General features: G+C 26.4%; 2 protein-coding genes across 2 annotated transcripts; both read left to right on the plus strand.

Annotated features, from left to right (window-relative positions):
* The first annotated feature begins 2343 nt into the window (after positions 1–2343).
* LOC105252511 lies at positions 2344–2754 on the plus strand. The gene has a single exon (XM_011259905.2). The coding sequence runs from the start codon at positions 2344–2346 to the stop codon at positions 2752–2754; it is 411 nt and encodes a 136-aa protein (XP_011258207.2).
* Positions 2755–6847: 4093 nt separating this feature from the next.
* Positions 6848–11193, plus strand: LOC112638074 (polycystic kidney disease protein 1-like 3). Its single transcript, XM_025409105.1, has 4 exons — positions 6848–6940; positions 8910–9314; positions 10774–10836; positions 10897–11193. Exons 1-4 carry the CDS (start codon positions 6848–6850, stop codon positions 11191–11193), a joined length of 858 nt encoding a protein of 285 aa, XP_025264890.1.
* The last annotated feature ends 10001 nt before the right edge of the window (positions 11194–21194 follow it).

The following is a 21194-nucleotide window of genomic DNA, read 5'->3' on the forward strand; positions in this document are numbered from 1 at the left end:
CAGCTACGCGTATGGCCAATTTTTCATTTGAAATTTTCATAGTACATTTATGAATATTTTCTATCAATTTGGGTACATTCTTTAAAGTACATGTATTTATAGTTTCGAGAAATTTCTGATAATGATTAATTAAAAATGGATCGTTAGTTTTACATGAAGTATTGCACGACCACGATTTTTTCGCTTCTATTTCTATCAACGGTAATATATTTACTACTTGTCCTTCTGCATTCATTGCCAAAGGTTCCAATGCGGTTTTTATTAACGGTAGATTTGCTACTTTCTCTTCTGCATTCATTACCAAAGTTTCCTTTGAAGTTACATGACGATATGTAGAATCAATAAAATAGTTTTCAGATGAGGCTGTATGGCTAGATTCACCACATAACGCATCTAATTTTTCTTCAATTGTAGAACATTTTGTGATTTGAGTCAAACTTGCTTCTGTTTTCTTTTTAATCAAAGCTAATATTTTGTAGATATTACGAATATGACTTCTTCTAACATGCATACAACAACGTATGATTTTTTCGGCTTTTAATCGTTTCTCGATATGGCCTTTAATACTGAGTTTCTTAACGATATTTTTTATAAATGTTTCTAAAGAATAACGAAGTTTTATGGTGTTTTTCGACCAAAACTTTTCATATTTTTTAATAATTTTTTTTCCAACATCGTGATTTTTTATTGCAAGTACAGATTTTTTAGTTTTCTGATAATATCGTCTGTTGTAAAGCCATTTGCGATCAGGATCTAATTCTTTTTGTCTATCTCGTTCTTGCTGAGTGTTTATGGAATAGTGTTTACGTTTTTGTGCACGTTGTTTTACAATATTCTGTTTATATAAATCCCGTTTCTTAGCGCGTTTATTTTCTATATCCTTATTATATCGATACCGTTCCTTAGCGCGATTATGTTCTATATCCTGTTTATATCGATTTCTTTTCTTAGCACGTTTATCTTCTAAATTTCTTTGATATCTATAATGTTGTTTAGTGCGATTATTTTCTAAATCTTGTTCGTATCGATGTCGTTTTTTAGCGCGATTGTTTTCTAAATCTTGTTCGTATCGATGTCGTTTTTTAGCTCGATTATTTTCTAAATCTTTTGTACAATGTATCTGCTTGTTAATAAGTAAACTTTCTAAGTCTTGCACATCTTGTTCTTTTTTATTAATAACTTCTAATTGGACAGTATCTTCACATCGAGAACGTTTCTTAGTACATTTACTTTCAGAATTTTTGTTTGTATAAGTTTGTTCGTAAATTTTGATTTTATTTGTTTTATTGTTACTGCATAAATCATTATTATTATAATCAATAATTTTGTAACTGGTATGATTTTTAATATAATGTTTATTTTGAAAATATTTATCAATTTCTTCAATATCATTTGTTTCTTCAATATAATTTGTTTGTATAAATTCTTCAACATTATTTGTTTCTTCAATATTATTTGATGTTTTTGTAAATTCTTCAATATTATTTGTTTCTTCAGTATCATTTGTTTCTTTAATATTATTTGTTGTTTCTATAAATTCTTTAATATTATTTGTTATTTGTATAAATTTTTTTTGAGTATTTTTGTCTGTTAATATTAATAATTAATTATTACTTAATTTTTTCTTAGATCGACTATTATAAACTTTTTTCAAACGATTCAATTTTTGTTGCTTTGTTTCATGTTGACGTATCGTACTTAGACGAATTGCTTCAGCTTCTCTCGTTTTAACCACTGTTAATGGAAGTATTTTTTGAGGAGCACCATATCGTGAATCTTGTGGAAAATGCTCGATTACATTAGATTCAAAAATTTTCATCAAATGCGAACGCATTAAACTATGATCATATTTCACTTTCTCGGGTTTGATATTGAATAATAATGAAATTGCAAAAGCTATTGCAAAAACACCGCAATCGTTACCATTTGGTTGATGTTGTACAGTTGGAAACTTAACAGGGTACTTTTTAAAGTCATATGTTGGGAATAATCTTTTCAAGAATTGTTCGTGATGCTTATGTAGATTCTTAGAATTTAATGAATCATAAATAAATATGTTCTTTTTGTTATAATAACTGCACACCCAATGTCCATCATAGGGACCTGATGAACTATGTAATATTTGTATATGTTTTTTATCTACTGGCATAGGTTGAATCCTATCAAGACATTGCACTCGCCAGGTTTCGACAGGTCTATAGTCTGAACAATTTTGTAAAAGATAACCAAAATGATCCATATGTATATCAGTTAACCAATCACCTTCAATAATTATATCTTTTTCTCTAGATGATAGAATATACTTCTTTGTGTTTACAAACATTCTATATATTTATTATAAGTATGCAACAGTCACCCTTCACAGTCGCGCAGTTGCTCTATATATATTTTACAAGCGCACAGCAGCTCTGTATCCGCGCACAGCAGCCGTTTTTTACAGGCGCACAGCAGCTCTGTATCGGCGCACAGCAGCCGGTTTTTACAAGCGCACAGCAGCTCTGTATCGGCGCACAGCAGCCGGTTTTTACAGGCGCAAGGCAGCTTTGTATCGGCGCACAGCAGCCGGTTTTTACAGGCGCACAGCAGCTCTGTATCGGCGCACAGCAGCCGGTTTTTACAGGCGCACAGCAGCTCTGTATCGGCGCACAGCAGCCGGTTTTTACAGGCGCACAGCAGCTCTGTATCGGCGCACAGCAGCCGGATTTTACAAGCGCACAGCAGCTGGTTTTTACAGGCGCACAGCAGCCTTTGTGATAAAAAAAAATTAACTTACCTTGAATCCGTTTGAAAAGCCGCTAATTCTTGATGCTGTCAATTCTGGAGCTAATGTGCAAAAAATTAAAACTTCTTGTTTAACATTAATATCATTTAAGAGAAATGGATACCTTTAAATGCGATAAATTGCTTGCAATAAATTATTTGATAAATAAAATTTAGTACTAGTTTCTACATAGATAACTTAACGATGTAAAAAGATTTATTTATTAAGATATATATTTTTTATTATGTAAAAGAGAATTTCAAGTTCAACGATATGTTTTAAACAGGGTGTTTTATTTTAATCTTATCAGACAAATATCCTCAAAAATATAAAACATACGGAAAGATGTTTCAGATAAAAGTTTTATGACTTCAAGAAGGACATAAGATGGTGCTATTTGTTTGACCTTGGATAGTCGTTTAAAGAGCACATAAAGGTCAATTTCTTACCCATTTTTTTATTGCATTTTCTTGTAGCTTACCTCAAAAGTTTTTCAAAACATTATATAAAATATTTTTTCATTAAGTACTTTTCGAGTTATAAGGCTTAAAATATACAGTACCATCGGCATTAACATTACTCAAGGTATAACGCATGGAAGTTGCATGATCAAATTTACATTTCTATTGTATTTGTGCATACATGCATATACACAGAAACACATCAAAAGTGTAAATTCGACCGTGCAACCTACACGTGGTATACTTTGAGTAATGTTAATGTCAACGATACTTTCAAGCCCTAAAATTAAAAAGTACTTAAAAAAAAACTTTATTATAGTGTTTTGAAAAGCTCTCGAGGAAACTACAAGAAAATGGGGGTTTTCATTTAAGAAATTGAAGGTAATCTTTACATGTGCTCTTTAAAAAACGACTATTCAAGGTCAAACAAATGGTACCATCTTATGTCCTTCTCCAAGTCATAAAACTTTTGTTTGAAACATTTTTTCATGTCTTCTATATTTTTTGAGATATTTGCCTGATAAGATTAAAATAAAATACTCTGTAAATCATATTTGAAATATACGGAGTGCATCTGATAAAGTTCACCAAATTTTTCTCGAATATCAAGACTCATCGAAAAATGTTTCGTACATAAATTTTGTGAGTTCGAGGGGAATATAAGATGGTGCTATTGATTTGACCTTGGGTGTAGATTCTAAAATTTTGTAAAAGCCAACTTAGTTTTTTTAATAGAATTACTCTAATTTTTTATATCAATCAATTCCTCGTAACTAATTTTTTATATCAATCAATTCCTCGTAATATTTTGTGTAAAAAATTATAAAAGAATGAAATATTTCATAAAATATTAATTTTTCGATAATGAGAGGAATCAATTGGTATTGTTTTAAAGAAATATGTAAGTGCTCCTTGCAAATTCATATTTTTAAAGAAATATGTAAGTGCTCGTTGCAAATTCATATTTTTTTAAAACATTATTTTCTTTATACCAATTGATTCTTCTTATTATTCTGTGCATAAAAGTATTGAGGTAAGATAATTGAAAAATGAATATTTTACGAGATATTTTATAGTTTAAGTAAAATTATATCAAATTCATTTAAAAAAACTAGGTTAGCCTTTATATAACCTTGGCACCTACACCTAAGCATTACACTTAAACCAATGGCATTATCTTATGTCCCCCTCGAAGTCATAAAACTTTTGTAAGAAACATTTTTCGATCAAAACCTTGGTTTTCGAAAAAAATGTGGTCAACTTTTTATCAGATACACTCTGTATAACGAGATATTTAATATAATAGATTTAGAAAATGTATCTGAGGAAGCAATTTCTTATAATGTACATGGTAATTCCTAATGTTTATGTTCCTAATGTTCTGTTAACGTCCTTAACTTAATATTATTTTCATAAAATTTATTGCAGGAAATATTTAAAGTGTTGTCCATGAAAATCAATGCAATTGCATAATCGCTTGCATAAATAAACGATGTTTTTTGAATAATGTTAGGTGACATTAATAATATGTTCTCTATATTTAACTCTTTTAGATTTTTAGGGAGTACTAAAAGACAATGTTTACAATAACATTCAAAGAATACATCGTTCATTTATTCAGCAATTAAAGATTTGTGTTGATATTGATAAATAACATTTTGAATATCTCCTGCAATAAATTTCACGAAAATAAGCTGAAAATGTAAACAAACTCAGATATTACATATATTATTTCTAAATCTATTAAAATACATATATGTCGTTATGTATCAAAATAAATATATCTATTAGTCTTAAAATTCTTTTTTAATATAATGAAAAAAGCTGATAACCTTGAAACCTCAGAATTGCTGTTTCAGAAGTTGCGCTATTTATTTTATATTTATATATAGTCATAAAATATTAAATTAGTATTTTAAGAATTATCAAAATATATTACGTTGAAGAAAATATATATTTACTGTCATTTTTCTATACAATTCTATATGCAATGCAATCTCAGAGTATGCTGCATTGTTAAATCACTATTTATAATGGTTTGATTAATGATTATTGTCAAAGTATACAATTTTGTTAATATTGTGGAAAGTAATAATATTATAATAAACTTTATAATATTATAATCCCCATTTAAACTGAACAATTTTCGTTAATGCCCATCTTCGTATTTTGAAGTCCAATGAAAATATTCGGCATTTTGCTTTAGATACTACTATATGTACATTATTCTTTTCTATTTTTTTCTTCACAAATTATGTTTCCTAAAAAAGATTTAAATTGTATAAATAAAATCAGAATTGTATATAATGTAACATAGATTTTAAGTTATCATATTAACAATTAAGATATTTTGTAAATTATTACTCTGAGAGTACATTTCCAAATCATCGAGTATAAAATATACAATATACACAATATAAAATATCTTCAGTAAGAAAATAATTGTATACTTTGACACTAATCACTAATCAAATCATTATAAATAGTGAGTTAACAATGCAACATACTAAGAGTGCATCGCATATAGAATTATATAGAAAAGTGACAGTAAATATATATTTTCTTCAACGTAATATATTCTGATAATTCTTGAAATACTAATTTAATATATGACTATATTACAATACCAAATATAATTATATAAATATAAAATAAATAGCGCAACTTCTGAAACAGCAATCAGAAGAATGCATTAATTAAATGTCATAAACATACCTGAACTATATAACTAATTATTATGTTTCTTATTATCTTCTACCTTTTCCTTTTTATATCTTCTTATCTTCTTCTTTTCTTTTCCTTTCCTTCTATCTCGTTCTTTTCTCTTGTTTTTAAATAATTTTAAGTAGCTGAAAAAAGTAAATAATTTAACAAATAATATTATTTTGCTCTAAGAATATGCACATTATTCAAGAACATTTTTACTTTTTAAAAGTCGTATATGTATAAAAAGAATAGCATATTTTCACAGCAATTTAAAATATGATATAAAAGGATATAATATACTAATATACTAATATAATTTTGAAAGAAAAATTATGTACAAATATAATAAAATAAAACATATGTACAAAAGTAAATTATAATAAAACCTTGCATGTACATAATCTTAAGAAAAGTAAATATCTTTCACAATCAATATATATGTCTATGAATTTTAATAATAATTTTTAATATACCTTTCTTTTTATTTTCTTCTTATCCTTCTTGCCTTTTCTTCTTCACTTTTATTCACTTGTCCACTATTATCCACTTATCACATACATTATATGATACGTATAGTAATTAAAGACACAAAACTACCGTCTCTTTTAATATAATGCTGCCCTCATGCAAAACTTATCATAATCTATCGATTGATAATCCAAATGGTAAATAAATCCATAATCGATCATATAAAACTTTTATTGAAATTACAAACTATATTACCGACCTTTAAGGATTACTTATAGTTACGATCGATAAACTTACTTATAATATTATTCATAGATAAAGAAGAATAAGTAAATCTATCAGCGCTACTGCATTTATTCTAGATGACGCTAATAACTGACTTGTATGTACATTGTCCATTGTTCATTGTCTGTGCCTTTTGTTCGAGCACATTTGCGTCGAATCATTTGCGATGAAGCAATATACAAATCCATCAAAAGTAAGCGATAGCAATCGTACATCAACATCAAAAAATAAAAAAGATAACTCTGAAAAAGAATGGAATGTAAGTATATATTTATTATTACCTTTAATAATAATAACTTTGATTAACATGATACTTGGCGAGAGACACATTACTGCGTCTCTTGATAATTCCACTTTTCATTCATTGTTCTATTATTCAGATATCGTGTAAAAACATAAATTATAATTAAACATTTATGTTTTTGATAGAATTATATATATATATATATATATATATATATATATATATATAACTTGATACTATTTGTTCTAAAATAATTATTCGTAACTATACTTTCCTGTTAGACTGCTATCTTCTCTACTAAAAATCCATTGTCCATTGTCCGTGGCTTTTTGTTCGTGCACATTTGCGTCGAATCAATTGCGATGAAGCAATCTACGAATTCATCAAAAACGAGCAATAGTAATCAACATCAAAAAAGGATAATTCTGAAAAAAAATTGAATGTAAGTATATATTTATTAATACCTTTAATAATATCCACTTTTCATTAATTGTTCTACTACTCAGATATCGTGTAAAAACATAAATTATAATTAAACATTTATGTTTTTGATAGAATTATATATATATATATACAACTTTATACTATTTGTTCTAAAATAATTATTCGTAACTACACTTTCCTGTTAGACTGCTATCTTCTCTACTACATATATTATTATTAATTTTGAAACTACTATTCTTTATGTAATATTTAATATTAGCATTTATTTGCTACCTAATTTCATATTAACAATTATATATTTATTAAAGAAATAGTAGAGAAGATAGTAACGTAACAGAAAAGTAGTTACAAATAATTATTTTACAACAAATAGTATCAAGTTTATATATAATATAATTCTATAAAAGACACAAATGTCTAATTATGTTTCCATTTATGCTTTTACACGATAATATCTGAATAGTGGAACAATTAATGAAAAATGGAATCAAGAGACACAGTAATGTGTCTCTCGCTAAGTATTATGTTAATCAAAGTTATTATTAAAGATAATAAATATATAGCTATATATACAGCTATTAACTATGAATTATTAAAATATATAAAAATATTATTAATTATTAAAATTTATGTGATATTTATAGCTTTTATTCATTTTTTAATTTTATATCAACAATTATATGTTTATGAAAGCATATGGTTATAAAAGGAATAGTAGAAAAGATAGCAGCGTGTAACAGGAAAGTAGTTACAATTAATTATTTAAGAAGAAATAGTATCAAGTATATATACATATATATATATATATATATATATATATTCTTTATGTAATATTCAATGTCTAATTATGTTTCCATTTATGCTTTTACACGATACTTTCTGAATAGTGGAACAATTAATGAAAAATGGAATCAAGAGACACAGTAATGTGTCTCTCACTAAGTATTATGTTAATTAAAGTTATTATTAGTTATTATTAAAGATAATAAATATACAGCTATTAAATATGAATTATCAAAATATATAAAAATATTATTAATTATTAAAATTTATGTGATATTTATAGCTTTTATTCATTTTTTTATTTTATATCAACAATTATATGTTTATGAAAGCATATGGTTATAAAAGAAATAGTAGAAAAGATAGCAGCGTAACAGGAAAGTAGTTACAAATAATTATTTTAGAAGAAATAGTATCAAGTATATATACATATATATATATATGTATATATATATATATATATATATATATATATATATTCTTTATGTAATATTCAATATTAGCTTTTATTTGCTTTGTTGATATAAAATGAGAAAGTAAATAAAAAGCTAATAACAAATATCACATAAAAGAATAGTAATTTTTAAAATTAATAATAATAAATAATTATTTTATATATATAATATATATATAAAAATTTATATATATAATATAATATATATATTTTATATATTTTAATAGCTCATTGCAGCGCGCACTCATAGCACTATTGTATACTATATCCCTAAAAAAATTTTATTCTTTTTAATTTTTTTAGGAATTTAGTAGAGAACTTGAAGTTAATTCAGAAAATGAAATGTTAAAAGTGGAATTAGCAGATGTACAGAAACAGTTGGTAAACATGCAGGAACAATTAGCAGCTGCTGTTTCTGCAAATAAATTACTCCAAGAACAGTTGCAACAACCGTCAAAATCGGCTTCTCCACAAGAATTGGCGGACGTACAAAAACAATTAGTAGACATGCAGAAAAACTTAGCAGCTGCTATTTCTGCAAATAATTCATTGCAACAGCAGCAACCATCAACCTCGGCTTCTTCGGAAGAATCATTAAAAGAACAACCTCCGACAAAATCAGTTTCTACGAATTCGACTCCGGAGCAATCGGCTCCATCTCAGCCAACTCTAATACAACCGGCGCCATCGCAGGCAGTTCAATCAACTGTAAAACAAATAAAATGTAAGTATATTAAAAAAAAATAACAAATTATAAATATGTAACATTAATATTAACAATCTTTTTATTGTAGTGAAGCAACCTGCTCGCTGGCAACGAGCAGGGAGTCGAGGTCGCGGTTGGGGACGAGGTCACAAACAGAATCGGCAGAACAGACGAAACAGCAACATTACTATTAATATGTAGTAAGTTGAAAATGCCGAACATGTGATGTACACATTCAAAGATACGCATCGAGTCATAGCAGGAACAGCATATAAGCATATATATGTTCAAAGATACGCATCGAATATGCGTATCTTTGAACATATATATGCTTATATGCTGTACCTGCAATGATTTATTTGCAGAAACAGCTGTTAATTGTTTCCGCTAATTGGTTTTGCATGACTTGTTTTTGTATCTGCCAATTCCGTTCTTATTATTTCATTTTCTGCATTTATATCAATTATATAATATGATAGAAATCCATGTGCACAGAATATATATTTTAGTTATCAAGGAATTCGTTATACATACAGATGCCGATTCACCTCTTTGAGCACTGATCTACGCCATATAAAAATGCCAAACAACACATATGTGATTTTTACATTTAAAGATACGCATCGAGTCATAGCGCACACTCGATGCGAATCTTTGAATATATATATATATCGATATAATATATATATATATATATATATATATATATATATATATATTGTAAATACTCTGTGTACATTGATTTCGTATTAGATCTTCTCTTACTTTTGTCTCTCTAATACTTTTATTTTTTTACAATACGATATTATATATAATCTGTTCTTTATTGCTAAACTGGTTGCACTAGTATGCATTAGTTCAGAGTTTATCATTCTCCTATCAATATGGAGAGAAAAAGATAAACTCTGAACTAGTACACACTAGTGCAGCCAGTTCAGCAATAAAGAACAGACTGTATAATTATAAGCAATATATTCTTTATGTAATATTCAATGTCTAATTATGTTTCCATTTATGCTTTTACACGATAATATCTGAATCGTGGAACAATTAATGAAAAAAAAGACAAAGTAATGTGCCTCTCACTAAGTATTATGTTAATCAAAGTTATTATTAAAGATAATAAATAAATAGCTACATATACAGCTATTAAATATGAATTATTAAAATATATAAAATTATTATTAATTATTAAAATTTATGTAATATTTATATATATATATATATATATATATATATATATATTCTTTATGTAATATTCAATATTAGCTTTTATTTGCTTTGTTGATATAAAATGAGAAAATAAATAAAAAGCTAATAACAAATATCACATAAAAGAATAGTAATTTTTAAAATTAATAATAATAAATAATTATTTTATATATATAATATATATATTTTATATCATAGCACTATTGTATACTAAACCTAAAAAAATTTTATTCTTTTTAATTTTTTTAGGATTTTAGTAGAGAACTTGAAGTTAATTCAGAAAATGAAATAGCAGATGTACAGAAACAATTGGTAAACATGCAGGAACAATAAGCAGCTGCTGTTTCTGCAAATAAATTACTCCAAGAACAGTTGCAACAATCGTCAAAATCGGCTTCTCCACAAGAATTGGCGGACGTACGAAAACAATTAGTAGACATGCAGAAAAACTTAGCAGCTGCTGTTTCTGCAAATAATTCATTGCAACAGCAGCAACCATCAACCTCGGCTTCTTCAGAAGAATCATTAAAAGAACAGCCTCCGACAAAATCAGTTTCTACGAATTCGACTCCGGAGCAATCGACTCCATCTCAGCCAACTCTAATACAACCAGCGCCATCGCAGCCAGCTCAATCAACTGTAAAACAAAAACAGCAACATTACTATTAATATGTCGTAAGTCATTATATGTTGAAAATGCCGAACGACACATGTGATGTACACATTCAAAGATACGCATCGAGTCATAGCAGAAACAGCATATAAGCATATATATGTTCAAAGATACGCATACTCGATGCGTATCTTTGAACATATATATGCTTATATGCTGTACCTGCAATGATTTATTTACAGAAACGACAGCTGTTAATTGTTTTCGCTAATTGGTTTTGCATGACTTGTTTTTGTATCTGCCAATTCCGTTCTTATTATTTCATTTTCTGCATTTATATCAATTATATAATATTATAAAATCCATGTGCACAGAATATATTTTAGTACAAGGAATTCGTTATACATACAGATGCCGATTCACCTCTTTGAGCACTGATCTACGTCATATGAAAATGCCAAACAACACATATGAGATTTTTACATTTAAAGATACGCATCGAGTCATAGCGCACACTCGATGCGAATCTTTGAATATATTTTAAATACTCTGTGTACATTGATTTCGTATTAGATCTTCTCTTACTTTTGTCTCTCTAATACTTTTATTTTTTTACAATACATTATATATAATCTGTTCTTTATTGCTGAACTGGTTGCACTAGTGTGCATTATTTCAGAGTTTATGTTTCTCCTATCATTATGGAGGGAAAAATATAAACTCTGAACTAGTACACATGTAATACTGCAGCCAGTTCAGCAATAAAGAACAGACTGTATAATTATAAGCAATACGAAATTTATTTTGCAATAATACATGTGATATGTAAAATATAAGCTACGTATATTTTAATAAGTACATGTGATATCTAATTATAATACATGTTATATGTAACATAAGAGAGTTACGTTTATTTTAATAAGTACACTCGGCGTCAGGTAAGCCTTAACACATGAATTTATGCACATATCGGCACATTTATATATTTTGCATATACATATATGAAAATTGCATGTGTGTTGATATATACATATATTCGTGTGTTAAAGCATACCTGACGCCGATTGTACATGTGATATGTAATAATTATATGTAACATAAGCTACGTTTATATGTTTAAAAAAGATTACTTTCTAATACTTTTATTTTTTTATAATACGACATTATATATAATCTGTTCTTTATTGCTGAACTGGTTGCACTAGTGTGCATTAGGTCAGAGTTTATCATTCTCCTATCAATATGGAGGGAAAAAGATAAACTCTGAACTAGTACACACTAGTGCAGTCAGTTCAGCAATAAAGAACAGACCGTATAATTATAAGCAATACTAAATTTATTTTGCGATAATACATGTGATATATAAAATATAAGCTACGTTTATTTTAATCAAAGATACACATCGAGTCATAGCGCACACTCGATGCGTATCTTTGAACATATGCTTATATGCTGTTCCTGCAATGATTTATTTGCAGAAACAACAGCTGTTAATTGTTTCCGCTAATTGATTTTGCATGTCTATTAATTGTTTTTATATCTGCCAATTCCGTTCTTATCATTTCATTTTCTGCATTTATATCAATTATATAATATAATAGAAATCCATGTGCACAGAATATAGTATAAGGAATCCGTTATACATACAGATGCCGATTCACCTCTTTGAGCACTGATCTACGCCATATGAAAATGCCAAACAACACATATGTGATTTTTACATTCAAAGATACGCATCAAGTCATAGCGCACACTCGAATCTTTGAATATATGTATATTGATATTTTATATATATATATATTCTAAATACTCTGTGTACATTGATTTCGTATTAGATCTTCTCTTACTTTTGTCTCTCTAATACTTTTATTTTTTTACAATACGATATTATATATAATCTGTTCTTTATTGCTGAACTGGTTGCATTAGTGTGCATTAGTTCAGAGTTTATCTTTCTCCTATCAAAATGGAGGGAAAAGGATAAACTCTGAACTAATACACACTAATGCAGCCAGTTCAGCAATAAAGAACAGACCGTATAATTATAAGCAATACTAAATTTGTTTTGCGATAATACATTTGATGTGTAAAATATAAGCTACGTTTATTTTAATAAGTACATGTGATATGTAAACATGTTATATGTAACATAAGCTACGTTTATATGTTTAAAAAAGATTACTTTCTAATACTTTTATTTTTTTACAATACGACATTATATATAATCTGTTCTTTATTGCTGAACTGATTGCACTAGTGTGCCGCATTAGTTCAGAGTTTATTTTTTTTCTACCAATATGGAGGGAAAGATAAACTCTGAACTAGTACACACTAATGCATCCAGTTCAGTAATAAAGAACAGACCGTATAATTATAAGCAATACTAAATTTATTTTGCGATAATACATTTGATATGTAAAATACAAGCTACGTTTATTTTAATACATGTTATATGTGAATAAGCTATGTTTAAAAAGGATTATAATATAATAATAAAGTAATAAAGTATATATATTATAAATTAATATGTAATTTATTTAAAATTTATTTAAAATATATTACATGATATACATATAATAATTATAAGCAATACTACTTTATAAGCAATATTTCTTTTTCTACTAATAATTCTTTTTTACTTTTACTCTCAATTCTAATTGTATTTAATTAATCTTGATAAGATTCTTTTCTTGCAATCATTATATATCCAATGATAGTGTCCTGAAAAAAAATAGAAAACAGAATTATGTTAAATAAATTATCTTTAAAGATTTAGATTAAAGAATTATTCTTAAAGATATTAATATTAACAACTGCTTTTTTATTACTTTCAATACTTATGTGTGTGTATATATATTATTATTATATTACTATATACTAACATCGCTGATATACTTTCTCGCTGCATCTGGATCCAATATCAATTGCAATAATTATTGTTGAAATCAAACGTTAATCTCTTTATTGTGTCCTAATCAAAATAAAATAAAAGAAGACAAAATTATTAAATTTGTTAGACTATTTTTAAAGAGTATATTAATATTAACAATTACTTACTTGTATATACTAGTATTGCTGACATAATGTTTTGCTGTTATATATCTAGATCCAACATCAACTTTTCCAACTTAAAACAAGCTAGATATATAAATTCGATTCTCCTTTCTTTTGTATAATTATATTTGCTGTTGCATGTCTGGATCCAACATCAACTTTTCCAACTTAAAACAAGCTGGATATATATAAATTTCTCCTTTCTCTTGTATAATTATACAGGGTGTCCTAGACCACCCGTACACCCCTTTTCTTTCAAAAATTAAGTATTTTAGAAAAAAACGTTTTCGACAAAAATTGTATGGTTTTGAGGGGAACATAAGATGGTGTCATTGGTTTAACCTTGGATGGCATCGTTAAGATCAAGTCAAGGACAGCTTTAATTTCTTAAATGGAACCACCTATTTTTTATTACATATTCTTATAGCTTATGTCGAGACCTTTTCAAAACATTATCAAAAGTATTTTTTCATTGAGTAAAGTATTTTTTCATTGAGTACTTTTCGAGTTATGAAGCTTGAAATGTTTTTCAATTTTACATAAAATATCTAGTAAAATATTCATTTTTTTATTATCTTAGCTTAATACTTTTACGTACAAAATAATGAGAGGAATCAATTAGTGTAAAGAAAACACACAGTTGTTTTTAAGAAAAAATATGTAATTGTTAATTGCAAATTACATATTTTTTCTTCGGAACAATTATGTGTTTTTTTTTAGACCAATTGATTCCTCTCATTATTTTGTACATAAAAGTATTAAGGTAAGATAATCGAGAAATAAATATTTTACTAGATATTTTATAGTTTATGTAAAATTAAGATATTATTTTAAACCTTATAAATCGAAAAGTATTCAATGAAAAAATACTTTATTATAGTGTTTTGGAAAGCTCTCGACATAAGCTATAAGAATATGCAATAAAAAATAGGTGATTCCATTTAAGAAATTAAAGGTGTCCTTGACCTGACCTTAACGATGCCATCCAAGGTCAAACCAATGACACCATCTTATGTTCCCCTCAAAATCATACAATTTTTGTCTAAAACGTTTTTCTCTAAAATGCTTAGTTTTTGAAAGAAAAGGGATGTACGGGTGGTCTAGGACACCGTATACAAGGTGTCCCATTTTAATCGATGGATCCAAATTTGTTCTAAACTACGCCAGCTACAAAAAAATGTTTTAGACAAAAGTTGTATGGCTTGAAGGGGGACATAAGGTGGTGTCATTGGTTTGACATTGAAGAGTCATCTAAAGGTTGCGTGAAGATCACATCCAATTTTTTAAATAGGACACCCTATATGCTTTTACATATTCTTATAGTTCATCTCGAGAGCTTTCCAAAACACTATAATTAAGTTAGTTTTCATTAAGTAGTTTTCGAGTTATGAGGCTTGAAATCATTTCTTAATTTTACATAAATCGTAAAATATCTAGTAAAATATTCATTTTTTGTTTAACTTATCTTAATACTTTTGTGTACAAAATAATAAGAGGAATCAATTGGGGTGTAAAAAAAACATATAACTGTTCCGAGGAAAAAAATATGTAATTTGCAATTAACAATTCCATATTTTTTCTTAAACAACTGTATGTTTTCTTTACACCATTTGATTCTGCTTATTATTTTGTACGTAAAAGTATTAAGATAAAAGTATTAAGTATAAAAGTATTAAGATAAGATAATCGAAAAATGAATATTTTACTAGATATTTTACGACTTATGTAAAATTAAAAAATGATTTCAAGTCTCATAACTTGAAAACTATTTAATGAAAATTAACTTAATTATAGTATTTCGGAAAGCTCTCGAGATGAACTAAAAAAATGACACCACCTTATGTTCCCCTTCAAGCCATACAACTTTTATCTGAAACATTTTTTTGTAGCTGATGTAGTTTAGGAGAAATTTGGATCCATCGATTAAAATGAGACACCCTGTATATAATAGTCTTAACATCACGGAGCGCCGCTAGCGCAATCTTACGTCGAATGCGGCAAACGTACAACTTTTTACGCTTGCGCATTGGGGACTTGGGCGACGATGACCAAGGAGACGTTTCTTAATGAAAATTTTTCATATTTCGACTTTGGATCATAATATTGCTGTTCACGATGCACGTAGAGCAAAAATAAAGACACTTTTCTTATGTAAATCAACCTCAAGCTATCCATTAAGCCTAATAAGAACTCGATCCGTTCAGCGATTATTTCAATATGATAATCTCGAACATCTCCAACTATCCGACTCGCGTAATAATACACGGCGCGTCTTGTTGCTTACGCGGGACTTAGCACAAGACACTACCGTGTCTCTTGAAATATCAAGAGTATACAATAGTATATATAAACCGAACCGAATAAACAATTATTTTAATTAATTTTCATTATTCTTTTGTATTTTTTGCATTATTTATGTTACATTGGATATGTGTGTGTGTGTGTGTGTGTGTGTGTGTGTGTGTGTGTGTGTGTGTGTGTGTGTATATATATACATATCTTAAATTAATATTAAGATTAATTATTAAAATTTTAAAAACAATAAATAATGCAAAAAATATTAAAAAATAATGAAAATTGATTAAAATAATTGTTTATTCTATTCTGTTTATAATTGTAATTCTTTTCTTCAATTTTCTTTTCTTCAATCTAAAAAATTTTTTACTTACACTGTTGAATCATACATTTGTATGCTTTCAAGTACGTCACTTGGTGTCAATAGTTCAATTGCATTTAAATTGTCAATTTCAATAAGTTTATCAATATGATTTTCAGAGTTTTGAATTATATGACTTGAGCTATGACTTTCCGAATCATCCGAATTATATTCTGACATTTTTAGATTAATTTAATATTTTAAAGATGCAAAATTAATAATTACCCTACAAAATATACAAAGATTATATACATATATAATATACATTATAAAGAGAAAAATAATATATATTTAATATTTATTAATTATTTTATATCTGTTGTTTGAAATAATAATTTAAAGAAAATATTAAAATAATTATTTTTTTTAATGAATTAAAAAAAATTTATAATTTTAATGCTTTAAAATAATGTTTCAAAAATATTTTATAAAAATTTTTCAAAATGTTTTTAAAAATATGTGTGTATAAATTTCCTGATTATGGGATGAAAATATAAAAAATATTTACATATACTTACATATGTATACTTTACATATTCTATTCATTCTTCCATATCAATAATTTGTTACGTTTTAAATGTCAATGTTTTTCTTTTGCAAATTATAATGTAAATTATATGCAAAATTATTGTAGATTATTTTCTTAAAATAATATTGGAAATTATCTGAATGATACATAAAAGTATTTAAAACGTACAATTATAAAAATTAATACAAAGGACCATTGCAGCCTTTCATAATATTCAATATACAAACATAATTTCAATTCTTTATATAGAAATAGAAATGTCAATGTAAACAATTTTTGATTTATTTTTTTAACTTAAGATTAAAAATGCAAACATTTTGATTTATTTTTCTTCTGAATTCAAGATTTCTTCTCAAATCTAGACATTTCGATCTATTTCTTCTTAATAAATTAAATTGTAAAAAAAGTATTATATAGTATTATATAATAATACTTTTACATTTGGTATGATGCAACAAAAATATTGATTACGCTGTATATATAACTATGTAACATAATAATAATAATGAAAAAATAATTAGTATGATTAAGTGAGCACAATAGACATAAAAATAAAAAAACTATAAATATACTATCGTATAAAATTATAATATATAACATAGATGTACAAAACAAAACGTGATATTATATTAAAAACTTATTTATAATGAAAAAGTTGTAGAACACCAGACGAAAAATAAGTTTAATATTAATACATAAAAATAATGTCAAAATTCAACTGGTTTGTTTTTAATTTGTATCATTGAGAAGAATGTGAAGTAAATCGAAATGTATAGAACTTTATTATTTCTATTCGAATAATTGAAATATATTTGTATCAGAACATGTGAAAGATTTTAATTATATTTTTCATTATTTAATATAGTATTCATATACTTATTTTATATAATATAATTTATACATTATATAAATGCATATTCACTTTACACACGTTATACATATTTAAATAAAACATTTGTTAATATATGAAATCAAAATTAAATTTATTTATTTTAAAGAGTTTAATATTAAATGTTATTGCAACTTACTTTAGTTAAGTAATATATAAGTTTTATAATATTATTAAGCTTTCAAATAAGAATTATTTTAATTTTCTTTAAATAAATATTATTATATTTTTTACAAATTTTAATAAATTATTCATAAGAATTTCGATTTAGTTTTATTCATAAGAATGTATACATATTATAATGTAAACAATGTTTTATTTATCATGAAAACTTATAGAAAAAATAATATCTGATAAAATTGAAGACTTCTGATAAAATTAAAACCAATTGGCAAATATATTGTAAAAGTATTAAATACATTGTAAAGTATTTATTCACTTGAAAATGAATCGTTTTCAAATTAAGATTAATAAATATACAAATATATAAATTTGTATATTACATATTTGTATCTTTTAAAATTACAAAACTAAAAAATATATATATATATATATATATATATATATTCATAAATTTTTTTATATAAAATTTATACATATATCAAATAAAATATAATAAAATGTAATATTACAAAGATCTTCATTATACAAAGAAATATCAAAAAATATTTTTCTTTATATAAAAATTAATATTTTTTAACAAAAATTTTTTATAAAATACTAACTTATTAATTAACTTACTATCAAACATTGATTAAATTACATAAATTAAAATTTACACACAATCTTTTAATAATATAATAAATCAAATGTAGAAATTAATAAATAGGATCTAAATGAAAAGTGAAATCATAATATTTCTACATATTTATATTAATACGAATAATAAATCAATATTTATATTAATACAAATGATGAATCAATATAATTTATATATACTTCAATCCTTAGTTCACAATTCTTTTCAATATATATAATAACTATATATGTATATATACACAATAAATAGATATTTTCCGATTCACACATGGTGTATAGAAAATGTATAATATGTATAATATGTGAACTATATACATTTCTCGTCACTTCATGCGCATCATGTGTGAATCGGAAAATACTCAATGTCACGTTTCAAAACATAAAAACATAAGGTATCATCCCAAACATGCGTGATAGCTCGATATTTATATCTTGAAATGTAAGTAATATTGATTCTATATACGTATTGAAGAGAATTTGACTTATTTAATTTAGCTTCTTCAGTTATTTTCATATTAAATTACAAATTAAATAGTTATAAAAATAATATTAATAAATAAAGATTTATTAAAATTGATATTCAAAATAATATGTATAAATTGAATAAAATGTATTAATTAAATAGTTATAAAAATAATAAATTATATATATATATATATATATATATATATATATATATATACAGGGTGGGGCATTTATCTTGAGACAAGATAATATCTCGATTGGAGTCGATTATTTTGAAAAAAGTTTTAGACAAAAGTTGTAGGGCATTAAAGAGGCTATCGAAAGGTCCATATTACAACTTCCGGTCTAGACCAGAAGTGGCGTTTTTTGATCAAAATTCGTTTTTTTAAATGGAAACACCCATTTTTTGCCACGGATTTCGATTGGAAATCGAAAAAAAAATATTTTTTGTTCTTATTATTTTTTCGATTTAACCCATATTTTGGCCATAAAAAACAAAAAAACACAAAAATCTTGAGATAACGGAGTACCTTATTGGAATCCCTTTTTTAACTTTAAGGTTGAAAAACTGTACAACTATTAACTACTTTTAGCACTACCCAGGAATAACGACGTGGACGTAGTAGTTTTTTATCCCCTTTGGGGTGCTTGTTTTAGGTGAGTCCCCTTGCCTCTCACAATTTGGTATGATTGTCTTATCTGTTTGAAATTAATTTAATTTAATAAGTGCTCAAATTGGCGACCTTCGACTTCAATGCACTTATTGATCCGAACTTCCATAGATCGTACACAACTGCGGAGTACATCAGGTGATATTTTGGCACAAGCATTTCGGATTCGTTGCATCATATTTTCACGAGATGTTGGCACTTCTTTGTAAACTTCGCTCTTTATATAACCCCATAAATAAAAGTCTGGAGACGTAAGGTCTGGAGATCTTGCTGGCCAATTTACTGGACCCCCTCTACCGATCCAGCGTCCATTGAATTCGCGATCCAAAACTTCACGAGCAGTTCGGGAGTAATGCGATGGACATCCGATTAATCGTGTACTTATATTTAATCGTGTATTTACACTTAATCGTGTACTTACACTTAATCGTGTACTTACACTTAATCGTGTACTTAATACTTCGCGTATTAACACTTAATCGTTTACTATTTTATCGCAGTCAAACTGGAAATGGCAGGCTCTCATCAGTACAACGAAATTTATATCGTTATCTCCTACCACATCGTAGGCATAACAGACATACCATAGATCAGGAGTGTCGAAGGTCCGGCCCATGGACCAGACGTTCGATTCCCTGCCATAGATTTACGTTTTGGAGTGAGTTAAAAATATTTCTATATCTATGATAAAACGAGAGAACCTGCATACAATACAAATTATTACAATTACATTGTAGCAATGTCTCTGTAATGTTCCATTGCAATTTTGCAAATTGCAATGAAACATTACAAAGACATTGCAAAGAACAAATTGCCAACACAGTTGCAAGATAACGTAAATATTTCGGAAAAAATTTTAAATTAAAATTTTACAATTATATATTTTTAAAATAAAACATATAGGAAATATGCAAACTATAGATAATAAACTAAACTATTCAATTTTTACTTATTTTATCCTTATAATTGTTTAAATATTATAAAATCCATTTATATAAAAAAGTAAGGTTCACTTAAAGAGCTTTATTTAAAAA

The sequence above is a fragment of the Camponotus floridanus genome, unplaced genomic scaffold, assembly GCF_003227725.1.
Source record: "Camponotus floridanus strain SB8 unplaced genomic scaffold, Cflo_v7.5 scaffold240, whole genome shotgun sequence".
Taxonomy (NCBI): Eukaryota; Metazoa; Arthropoda; class Insecta; order Hymenoptera; family Formicidae; genus Camponotus; species Camponotus floridanus.

Bases quoted from the DNA above. Each gene is read 5' to 3' on its own strand.
- LOC105252511 (XM_011259905.2), top strand. From the start codon at position 2,344: ATGCAACAGTCACCCTTCACAGTCGCGCAGTTGCTCTATATATATTTT.
- LOC112638074 (XM_025409105.1), top strand. From the start codon at position 6,848: ATGAAGCAATATACAAATCCATCAAAAGTAAGCGATAGCAATCGTACA. The intron at 6,941-8,909 runs GTAAGTATATAT...TAATTTTTTTAG, and splicing joins ACTCTGAAAAAGAATGGAAT to GAATTTAGTAGAGAACTTGA. The intron at 10,837-10,896 runs GTAAACATGCAG...CTCCAAGAACAG, and splicing joins CAGATGTACAGAAACAATTG to TTGCAACAATCGTCAAAATC.